The 12,080-nt window shown below is 46.4% G+C and overlaps 1 protein-coding gene across 1 annotated transcript; it reads left to right on the forward strand.

Annotated features, from left to right (window-relative positions):
• The first annotated feature begins 2,370 nt into the window (after positions 1-2,370).
• On the forward strand, positions 2,371-3,330 carry LOC129072231 (olfactory receptor 3A1-like). The gene has a single exon (XM_054575655.1). It carries the CDS (start codon positions 2,383-2,385, stop codon positions 3,328-3,330), a length of 948 nt encoding a protein of 315 aa, XP_054431630.1. The 5' UTR covers positions 2,371-2,382.
• Positions 3,331-12,080: the final 8,750 nt, after the last annotated feature.

The following is a 12,080-nucleotide window of genomic DNA, read 5'->3' on the forward strand; positions in this document are numbered from 1 at the left end:
TGTAAAGAGCAGTTGTCTATCCACGGATTTGTCGATTGGCAACACCTTTCTGAATCTTCACTTTTTTCAGTGATGACCACACCTGAGGAGGACCCCCTCACCATCTCACCAATCACCTGCCCTTTGAATGTTAGGACTCTTTTAGGGACGACTGCGCCCACTTTCTTGTCCACATGAGCTCACAGCACCCTACCTGTTCCCCTTGCTGGAATCACTGGATTCCATCCAGCTGCTTCCCCCCTTCTGAGTCCATGGTAATCTATGCAAGGAAACAGCATTACTCCTAGTGACGCTGCAGCTCTGCTCATTCCCTGGGCAATAAAGACACAGTAATACATTTTGACCAGGACTTTATTTTAAGATCTGAAAATCTTAGCTCAGTCTGGCTCTCTCTGGATGTGCTTGCTTCATTTGAGAGCCCCTCCTTAGAGTTATCGGTCAATCTACTTAACGTGCCAGAGTCGAGGACGAGTGGAAGGCCAGTGGCTTTGCAATGCAGAAAAGTAACTGCCCCTAGCAGCATCCGACCCATACACAGCTCTGTTACAGCTGCCCTCTGTGAGGCAGGTAGCAGGTACTATGAAAAGAACAAATCACTTTATTAAGCTGTTATTCAAAGTCAAGTGTAAAGGTTTAATTAGCGGTAGGAACACTGGCAACTTATGGACCAAGGGGCTTTGAATTTGTACTTCAGAACATAGCCGTCACCTTGGAGAAATGAACTTGGCTAGTGCCGGGGTCCAGCCTCAGCGGGTTTCAGGGTTCCCAAAGGAGAGACGGCATCGGTGAAAAAACGGAGGGAGACAGTAGGGTGAGGTGCGGAAGGACAGCCAGACTTGGGAGTCTGCATTGACAGCCTTTAAGCTCAGAAACTTTATTTTTATAGAGATAATACAAAGAACTGATACTTGGCGTGATTACATAAAAGATCATTATAAAAAATAGCACAGTGTAGTACAGAGAAACTCAAATACAGTCACTCTTAGCAACAGTTACTTTGATTGGAAAAATACCATTGTTTGCAAACACAACATCACTAAACAAAGGTCATTGTGACCAGGGGGGCTATTTGGACATTCAAATAGAGTGAGAAGTACAAAACATCACCTCCTACTAAATGTCCAGTAATTCTCAAAAATCAACAAAGGCTAAGACAAGTTCAATAGAGAGAGCAGTTATTCTATAAAAGTTACTTTTAAGCCCCTTGTGGGTACCTGTCTGGGGAGACGATCGACGTCCCGTCTGTTTTGTTTAAGTGCAGCCCGTGTCTTTAGATCATGTGCCGTCTTTAGAACCAACCAAGGTCACAGAAGGTTCAGCAGCCCTAGTGGCTATTCTGTGGAGGTTTAGCTTTAAGCCATACACAAAGAGGAGGATTTCTATGTACTTGTTCCCAGGTATTTAAATCATAATACCTAACTAACTTCCCTGCCCTTTCACCCATATGTCTTCATTCAGCCATGCTCCTGTCCAGGGTATGGGAGGGGTAGCGGTTGTAATAATTCTGGGAGGTGATGTCCTACCGGGGAAATTCTCAATAGAACTTTTTCTCCACTTCTCCGGCAGCTGGTCTGCCCAATGTCTAATATTAACTTTCCTGACAGGTGAAGCAGGAAGCAGCGGAGTGGTCAGGGGCTTTTTGCCCTGCAATTAATAACTCTGGGCAGTAGCAGAGGAACTGCACGAGTTTTTAGCAGTAGGATACAATCGCTGTAAAACCCCGCCACCATCCACCAATAATGGCAGGCACGCAAGGAGGGATGACCAAGAAACCCAGCTGCAGCTGCTTCTGCTGTGCAGTCGCGCCTTATCCATCCCGACTATGTCAAGGGTCGGATGTTGGTTGGCTCCCGACAGGCTAGAGCGTCCGATATCCACAGTCACAGGGATCTTCTCCCTGATTCTTGCCATATCTTTGCTTCATCTTCACTATTTCTAAGGGCCTTGAAACCTAGGTTCTGTTTTAAAATGCTTTCTATTTTCTGGAAATATCATTAATTTATTTTAAAACACGTTCATTGCTTTGGGATCCAGCCTCTGAGTAAAATGGGGAAATTCCATCTTAAACTCACAACATTCAAAGAGGAAGTCTGCTTATATTTTGATTTATTTTCCCAAGTATTCTGACCTTTACAATAGGGAGAGCATGGGCGGGACAAGGTGATGGTGGGCTGGGGCATCTCAGCTGAGAGCGGGGGAAAAGGCTTTGGGATAATGGGAGGTCAGTGAGTCAGTGTGGCCTGGGTTTTGGGAACACCGTCCCCTGGAGAGCTAGAAACATATCAGGGAGCTGGGAACACAGGAGCTTTAAAACACTTACGTTGCATAAACACACTGAGTCGACGGATGCTTCCACATGGGGGCATTTCTTTGCAGGCACTCATGGAGCCAGACTCTGAGGCCAATGGGACTGCTGTGACTGAGTTCATCCTGCTGGGCTTGGTGGAGACGCCGGAGCTCCTGCCAGTTGTCTTTGTGGTCTTCCTCTTTGCCTACATGTTCACAGTTGGGGGCAACCTGAGCATCTTGGCTGCCATCTTGGTGGAGCCCAAACTGCACACCCCCATGTACTTCCTCCTGGGGAACCTGTCAGTGCTGGACGTCGGGTGCATCACCGTCACCGTCCCTGCCATGTTGGGTCGCCTCGTGTCCCACAATCGTGCTATTCCTTATGGAGCCTGCCTCACACAGGTTTTCTTCTTTGATCTCCTGGTTGGTGTGGACTGCTTCCTGTTGACAGCCATGGCCTATGACCGATTCCTGGCCATCTGCCGGCCCCTCACCTACAGCACCCGCATGAGTCAGAGGGTCCAGTTGACATTGGTGGTTGTGTCCTGGGCCTGCGCCATCAGCAATGCACTGACCCACACTATTGCCCTAACTTCTCTCAGCTTCTGTGGTCCCAATGTCATCAATCACTTCTATTGTGACCTCCCACAGCTCTTCCAGCTCTCTTGCTCCAGCACTGAATTTAATGAGCGCCTGGTCTTTGCTCTTGGTTTCATTATGGCAGGTACTCCCATGGCTCTTATTGTCACCTCCTACACCCACGTGGCAGCTGCAGTTTTACGAATCCGTTCAGTGGGTGGCAGGAGGAAAGCTTTCTCCACATGTGGTTCCCATCTCACTGTGGTTGGCCTGTTCTATGGTTCAGGGATCTTTAACTACATGCGACTAGGTTCAGCCAAGCTTTCAGATAAGGATAAAGCTGTTGGAATTTTCAACACTGTCATCAACCCCATGCTGAATCCTATCATCTACAGCCTCCGGAACCCTCACGTGCAGGGTGCTCTCTGGCGGCTGATCACAGGGAAGCGGTCACTGATTTGATAAGGTGTCCAGAGCCACTTCTTCCTTTTTTTTTTTTTTTTTTTTTTTTGGATTAAGAGGAAGGCTCTGAGGGCCAGTAGCTTGGAAAAAGATCCAGAACTGCTTCTATCTCTTTGAGCACGAGGATTTTTTTTTTAAGGGGATAAGAGTTACTGTTCCGAAAGAAGCCCCGCCCAGTTATGGGCAATGGTTTGTAAGTTAATGCTAGGTCAGGGCCCTTGACAATGACAGCTTCGGTCACTTGTGCGCCCTCTGCTGGGTAGAAGTGAATCAGGAATGCGTACAGGTTCATGTTCCAGGGGGAATGACTTTTCGTTTGGTTAGAGCTTGGTGTCCAGAAATATCTCTGCAGATTTCCCCACCAGGGGGTCATCTGATCCCCGCAGTGCCGCGACCCACGCGGACTGGTGGTCCCTAATGGGGGGTGATGGGCGATTGAGAAAGACTCGATACAACACAAAGACACAACTCAGGGCAGTTGAGAGAAAAGCGGAGGCCAGGTGGGGCATTGTCCTCTGATGGAGAGACAATGACTCTGAACGTGGTCTCCGCGTTTATTTTATAGGGGTTGGTTAGATAAAGCTCAAGGGAGTTTTGCAGACTTAGGGAACGCTCTGGGCACAGATAGTTTCCCTTTCCAGGCTATCTGCATGATAAAGCTTTCTTCTGCAAAGGTTGCAGTCGTCCTCAGCTGAAGCTTACGGTTTCTACTCCCTTCTCAACCAATGCCTCCCACCGTTCAAATCCCTCAGCCAACCCACACTGCCGGGTTCTGGCTGTTGCCAGCTGCTGGCTTGCTCTGCTTTGCAGTTGCAATCCAGACAAGCATGCTTTTGCCAAGTACTGTCAACTTTTGACGTCATCCTTCACGGTCCTCCACACCCCAGGTTCAGGTGTGGTTTGTCTGTTTATAAAACTTAGGTCTAGAGGTTGGGAACATTTTCCTTCTTTCATCAGGCTACTAGGAGGCTATAAATGCAGCTCGGCCCTTTCCTATCACACGAAGATGCCCTGGGGCACAGAGGGGAATGAGGAGCTCTGCCGCCCTGTATCCTCCGGTAACGCTGGAGAGCATGACTGCTGTGCACAAAACTAAAACTCCATGAGCGCATAGGATAAAGCCTATATTACAAAAACAAATTTTCCTCATGTATCCTTCCTTATGCTTCAAATCTTTTTGAAATGTTAAACATTTATAATCTGAATATTATTTCAACATTAATAAAACCCAAAATATTCCACATGAATTCCCCCTCTAAATTCTTACTCCCAGCCCTCTAACCTGTTAGCTAGAACAATTCATATCTGTAAATTTGGTGATTTGGTGATTTGTCTGTAGGATTTGGTGATGCCTCACCCTGAATGTCTCTTATCAGTAGGAAAGTGTCTCTAACCTCGAACTCGATCTCATTTTGTACACTGCTACCAGTCTTCAGTTCAGTAATCCTTTAGCGTAATTTTCCTTCTAGCCTCCCTGTTAGCAACTGATGTTTCACAATTCATTTCCTTCAAACTTCCCTTGGCCGGCATCTGCGGCGTGGCCGCTCTGGGGCATTTTACAGGGGTAAAGGGATTGAAAGGATGGGGTAGGTGGAGGTGAACAGAAAGGACATGATAGAGGGAAACAAAACAAGGTTAAAAATGGTTAGTTTGTGGAAAAAATATAAATGAAAAATGAGGAATAGGGAAAAACAGGATAAAGTTGCAAGCAAAAGGGTAGAAGTATTAGAGAGTTCAAACAGGGTAGACAGAGTGCAAGATGAAAACCAACAGAGAGGCTGGATAAGATGCCTTGCAGCTGTTAAAAGACCAGGGGAAGGAAGTGGAGGAACACAATTAGTGGTTCAGAGATAAGAGATGTGGGCTTCCTATTCTGAATTTTCCAAAGATATCCAGTTCTGGCAGCCCTAATGCCATCACTGTAGTCCATCCACTCTACCAAGAATAAAAAAATATATATTTTAAAATATTATTTTGATAAAAGTGTTAAAAAGTGTTGCACAGGGCCATGACTGGATTGCTCAGTTGTTTGGAACATCGCCCCATGTACCAAGAGTGTTGCAGGTTCGATTCCCGGTCAGGGCACATACCTAGGTAGCAGATTCGATCCCCTTAGGGCTCATATAGGAGGCAACCCAGCAATGTTTCTCTCTCACATTTTCTCTCTCTCTCTCTCTCCCCCATCCCTCTCCCTCTCTGTAAATACATCAAAGCATGTCCTCAGCTGAGCATTTTTAAAATATGTGGGGCAGGGGACTCATTTTCTGTCTCTCTGAAGAGAAGATGTTCCTACAATGTCAGGGAGAAGGTTTAGCAGAAGGGAAAACAGGAGAGAAGAGTGCTGATATATCCTCCACCCACATCTCTAAAATCTCATCCGCTTAGTGATTAACTCATCCACTTGCCAGGTTACTCCCTGTCTTTTGGGTCAGGCCTGCAGCCCATACTGTCAAAACAGGGGGAAGATGGCTCTTTCCTCCTCCTGTTTGACTCATCAGACTTCAAGAGAACAGAAAGCGACCTCCAGGGCCTAGAAAACTCTGGAGGAGGACCTGCCACACGACTGTCACCTTATCACTCCCTCTCCCCCACAATGCCCTGGACCTTGAGTTGCTTCTTGACCTTCTCTGGGCCCGTACTTGGCAGAGCCATGAGGGAATCCTCACGGTTCTTCTACCTCTAATGTCCTCCGGTTCTACTCATCTGAACGAACAGAAAAACTGTGTCACGCTGTTCACCCTGAAGAGGGGCCGCATCTGCCACCACCACTCCTACCCTCCAGCCTTTAACCCTGGGGCAAAACAGAGCTTTGTGTTCCCTTCCCAAACCCCCTGTGCCGCTGGCATTTCGGCCAAGTGAACACTGCCCTGAAGCCTCAAGGAGGATTTGGGCGGCCTCCCCACCGCGTGGAGAGGGTCCGCGGGCCCAGCATCGTCAAGGACGACAGAGGGCCCGGCCCGGTACCGTGTCCACCCACCCGGATCACAGGGTTTCTGTGACAATTTGGATTTTTTTTGCTTTCCTTTGGAATTTGTGTCTGCGTTTTTATTCCAAATTAGAAATCTTCGCTCTTTAGAAATTTCACCCTTTATGTCCTGTATCCTGGTGTGAGTGTTCATACAATACAGGATGTCACCGTTGCCCTTTTGCTCCCTGCCCACCACAATCCTGGTGTTAAGGGGAGCTGTTGGTAGCAGCGGGCGTTCAGCCCTTCAGACAAGTGGCCGCACGCCTGCTCACGCTCACACACAGACGTACACTCCAAACACCACGCGATTTTGTAAATCGTTTGGTCCCTGTTCATGTGACAAAGTATAATTCTTTATATGTCAAGCAACAAACCGATCTTATCCATTCTAAAGGCTGCACACTATTGTATTGCATGTGTAAACTATATGTTTTACCTAAACCTATATTTAGATGAGACTCAAGTTATTCCTTTTTATTAATTGCTCATAACACTGTGATAATATTCTCATTTATAAATCTTTCCATACTTCTGAAATTATTTTCACTATTTAAACTCATTAAAGTAACATATTTGTTTACGTGTGGTGGGGGGCCTGTTCTAGGGAACTGCAGTTAAAAATTGGTACCTATTCTGAATTTCCATGTGCCTAAAACTGTAAACTATTTTATGTCTTGGTTGGCAGTTTAAGAAATTTCCAGGGCACTTGTAAGCGAAGGTTGAGAATGCTTGTTACCTCACTTGTTTACTTCATTGGGTGTTATAAATAAAACTTTGAAATCAGATTAAATATTGCAGTTTTTTTTATTTGAAATATTCTGCTTATTGTCACTGATAGGTGTTTATTTATTTATTAGTTATTTTTATTTTTTCAAAATTGCCTGTTTGTAGGTATGTCTTATTGGGGTTAGTTCATATTTATCCTAATGACTGGTGAAAACACTTCACATTTTAGGACAGTATCTCTTTGCCACATATTTGCAAATATATTCCTTAATTTCCCATTTGTTTTTAACTTTGTCTATGGTGTCTCTTGCCAAAATTAATTTTGAGATTTTAATGAAATGTATCTTGTTTTGCGTCATGCTTAGTAAAAAGGAATTTTCCATCTGAAGACTGTAGGAATATTTTTCAGTGATGTTTTTAGTATTTTTACATTTCTTTTTAACTCAAGTATTTAACACTTTAAGAATTTATTTTTGTATATATGTAACTTGTCCCCAGTTGATAAAAATTACCCAACACCATTATATATATGTATGTGTATGTATATATAAACACTATATATAGTATATATGATATTATACATATAACAGTCAATAAGATGGCAGAAAAGTAGCTTTCTGTTCATATATCCATCCCCACAGCAATAATAACTGGTAGCCATACTCAGACCCAAGTGCCTTGTGGGAGCTATGGGATCTGGGTAGGAGATTTAGTGACCCTGGTGGAGCCAAGACCAAGCAGGGCCATGTTAAGAAGGCAGCCTGTGCCCAGGTGGCACGCTGGCTGACAGTAGTGCTGGCCAGACCCGGACACAGCCCTGTCCCCCTGTAGACTCAGCCGCAGCCCCATTAACAGATCCACCATCCTTGGTCTTGGCTGCGGATGCTCAAGCGGCACGTGATTCAGCTCAGGCTTGTTATAGCTACCAGATTGCCTGCCTGCCCAAGGACAAGGCAGAACACAAACTCATCCGTATCCCAGAGACAGGCCCTCCAACCGCATCACAAATGCAGACTTTGAAATGGCGGTGTAACGTGGCTCCAGCATCTTGCACTCAGGGGCCAGGAACAGTTCTGCTTCTCCAGGGACATGTCAGAAGACACATTTTTCTTCTGTGCCTCCAGAAGCAGGCTTGCTGAACTCAATCCAACTTTGGAACTTGAGGTGACGCCATAACCCTGCTCCTGCCCATGAAGCACAGGCTAGGAACTTATCTGCCCACCCAGAGAACTGGAGAAAGACACACTGCCACAGGTAGGCCTGACAAACTTGGTCAGTCTGACTGTGCTTCTTGCAGAGGCCTTATAACCAATATCCATATTCAAAGAGACATCTCAGCAGTGAATTGGGGCAACATGTCCACGCCCTGGCCAGAATGTTAAATCCTAAATCCCGAAATTTGCTACCATGTCAATGAACTCTCCCTATTCAACGTTAGGGTTCTTCCTACTCCGTCAGACCTCACGATCCACTCCCATATTGCTCCTCTAAGAAATGGAGGAACTTCCAGTTTCTCCCAGCATATATTAGCCAGTGGATTCACTTCTTATTGCTCAACTAACAAATTACCATACACTTGGTGACCTAAAACAACAGAAATTTATTCTCTCATTGTTCTTGGAGGCCAACCCACAGTGAGTCCTACAGCTTTAACATCAAGGTTTCGGTATGGAAAGTTCTTTGTGCAGGCTCCAGGGAGAATCCGTTGATTGTTTCCTCCAGCTTCTAGCGGCTGCTGCCGTTGCTTGGCTTGTGGCCACATCAGCCCACTCTCTGCTTCCCTCATCATATTGCCTTTTTCTCCTCTGTAATCAAATATCTCTCTACCTCTCTCTTCTAAGGACTCCAGAATTACTTCGAGGGCTCTACTGGAGAATCTAGGATATGCTCCCCAGCTGAAGACCCCTAACAATTGTGCAAACTCTATTTTACCATCCTGAGTGGATTTCAGGCATTAGGTCTGGATATCTTTGGGGGCCACTGCTCAGCCTAGCTCAGTCAGATATGGCAATTCTTTTCTGAGACTAAATTGTTTCCTATTGGATTCTAGATGGGATTTTCTTCTCAGAATATGATTAGAGGTAACCCTAATTTTTCTGAAGACACTGGGGCGAAATGGGAGATATTCTCAAGGAGGACAAGAATCACCTTGTAAGGTATCTTTTTATTAGATCTTTGCATGGTCTTCAGACAAGAAGAGGTTGACCACCACTAGCATGAGTACTGGGATACTTTAGCCAGTCAAGTTCAGAAGAGTCTAAGAGTTCAAAATTCTCACGCTCAACTTCTCAAAACCCGATCCAGAACTCAAGGCCTCACTCCTTCCCTAGCAAGGCTCTGAATTTAGCATAGGAGACATAACTAAGCTACACTTTCATAATCCCGTGGAGCTCTGCCACCTTCCTTTTAGGTGCAAAGTCTGATGTTCAGCAGTGTCTGCCTTGTGGCAGTAGAACATGAATGTCTCGTTCACTGTTGCCACGGAAGTATCCGGGCTTTCACAGCATACTTCTGAACTGATAGTTGGCTGAACTGGGACCTTCATTCTAATTCTTCAAGAGTCCAAGAAAGTTAAAAGACACCACCCTTTATTCTTATAGCTTCTGTATTTTTATAGTTATCATGGCTCCATAATAAAGTGTGCTCATGTTAACACATAGCCCAGTGATTCACCTTCCACCTGTACCTCATCCCAGTCTACCGTACGCGAGTCTCACTAACTATACTAGGGCTTACCACCAACCTCACTTTCCCCACGCAGTGGTGAAGGGTCCAGTTCCAGATTTTCATCTGGAAGATGTGCTTCCTAGGGCTCTCCAAGCACCAACTGTTGAATTGGGTTCCCTCCCACCAAAGCACAGTCCAAGACGAGATGCGTGTGTCATTTAAATGAGAAGTCATTTCAGGGAGGAAGCCGAAGTTTATTTATTAGAAAGGTGGTGCCAAAGAGCAAGATGAGGCTATGAAGAGAGTGAGACACAGAAGTAAGAAATATTCCTCCCTGAGGCTCATTACCAAGGTGCCCGCTATGGACAGCAGAGACTGGATTGTTCAAAAGCACATAGAGTGCCTCCCAGAATTGTATGCAGAAAAGACATTAGGGTGTTTATCCATTGGATTCTGTCTTGTATTGTCAAGTTTTCCACTGTGGTGAGGTCCACCGGTGCGCAGACCTAGTGAACCCTGAAACTCCCATTGTTCACAGCATCAGAAGATCCCCAGCAAGTGGTGGCACTTTCAGCTCACAATGAGCAGATGACTGCAAGGAACTCTCCAACGCAAGACCCAATGGAAATTGGAAGAATGGCTGAGAAAGCTGTGGTCCGATAAGATTGCCCGATATTCCAAATATCAAAAGAAAAACCATGATAGCGCAGGAGGTGGGGCGCTCTTATAATTCTGTAGGTGTCTTTTCTAGTATCTGAGATAGAAGGCCTTTGAAACTGTGTATTAATCCCAAGGACTAGAGAGTAGAGGAGGAGGGGGAATCGTGACACTGTCCAGCTGCATAAAACCCCTCAAGTCCCAATAGTTGGAGCACTTCTCTAGCTGGGTGTTCACCGCAGCTTTGTGCTCAAGTGTACTTCATAAATAAACTGAATGTCTCATTTCCGCTGGTGTGTTGTCTCCTGCATGAATTCTTCTCTTGAGAGCAAGGCAGGAACCAAGGAAGGGAAGACCCCTAATTAAGGTGTTCCTGGTAACTTTTTGCCATACCCACATCACAGAATTGTTGTGGACTGTATATCTTGTCAAGTCTTAGCACATTCTGTGCCTGTAACAAGCACTCATAAGTGTTACCTTTTGGCATGGTAATGACTTGTTGAACCTCTATTGGCACCTTAATGAACCTTAGTTCATTATTTACATCACAGGACTGTTGTAGGAGAGAAGAGATATTCACTTCACAGATGAGGAAACTGAGGCTCAGAAGGTGTTGTGGATATAACGGTGGCCACAGGACTTGGAGGAACACACTCCCCCAGCTTCCCACGGCTTCTGTTTGTGAGTCTGAGGCCTTCACGACACCTTTCCATTTCCACGGGCTGGGAATGGACAATCATTGGGAGGCAGCTGGCTCCATGAAGCTCCTTACCAGCCCCTCCAGCACCATCCTCGGGGCCCCGAAGATGTAGTCCCTGGTGCCCCCACTAACAAGGCCTTGAGGGGGAAGCACCACATCCTGGAATCTCACAGGAACCTGGGCATGAGGAAAGCTTCTCCCTCCTGCCTCCCGTCTGGGCCCCTCCTCATCCTCAGATCTAAGGCAAGCCGGGGAATTAGCTCCTGTATGCGCCAAGGCCTTGCTTGGGGCTGGCCTCTGCAAAAGGGAACCCTTCCCTTAGGAACCTGTCTGTAGTCTCAACTATCCCTCAGGCTTCCTGGTGACTTGGGAGATGAGATCAAGTCCTTTAGACCTCAGAAACGCTAATTAAAGGAAACTTATATCATTTGCAAGCTCATGGATAAAGCCAAGGGGTGAGATAAGGCCTTTTTAAAGAAAGTGCAGATACCAGCAGTTGTAAGACATTGTTGCTCCATTCCGGAAGGCCTGGAGTTGATTCCAGAATATCTTGGATGACTCCCACCTGGCTCTTCCTTCTCTGAGGGCCAATTTCTGAGGCCCCCCGAGGGGATAACACCTAGTGACTGGGGCCCGAGGACAGAGAGGATATCACGTTGTTTTTCCTCCTTTTCTTCTGTGTAGTTGCTTATGTTGTGCATAGATAACTGAGTCCGCATAGCTCCTCATCTTCCGGAGGAGAACTCCCTGGCTTCTCCGCCCTTGCGCCCAGGCCGGGGTGAGTCTTCTCAGGGGCCCGGCCACTGCCCTGCTGCCGTCAGCTCACACCCTCCTTTCCACAGGTGCAGCTGGGGCTCCATTTTGGGGGTAACACCCGGCAGGATAACACAGATGCTTGGTCCCTCTCTGGGCCCCTGTGCCCATGCCCCCTCTCCCAGATGAAGCCCCCTGCCCTCTGGAGCTCTTAGGAGAGAGTGCGAAGGGACTTACGAGTCCTGTTCATGGCCGCCTCCCAGCACCAACTTCCTCAGG

This window comes from Pteronotus mesoamericanus, unplaced genomic scaffold (genome assembly GCF_021234165.1).
Source record: "Pteronotus mesoamericanus isolate MK-2021 breed Mesoamerican mustached bat unplaced genomic scaffold, CSHL_Meso_final contig_317, whole genome shotgun sequence".
Classification (NCBI taxonomy): domain Eukaryota; kingdom Metazoa; phylum Chordata; class Mammalia; order Chiroptera; family Mormoopidae; genus Pteronotus; species Pteronotus mesoamericanus.

Coding starts and splice junctions, on each gene's coding strand:
- LOC129072231 (XM_054575655.1), top strand. CDS start 2,383: ATGGAGCCAGACTCTGAGGCCAATGGGACTGCTGTGACTGAGTTCATC.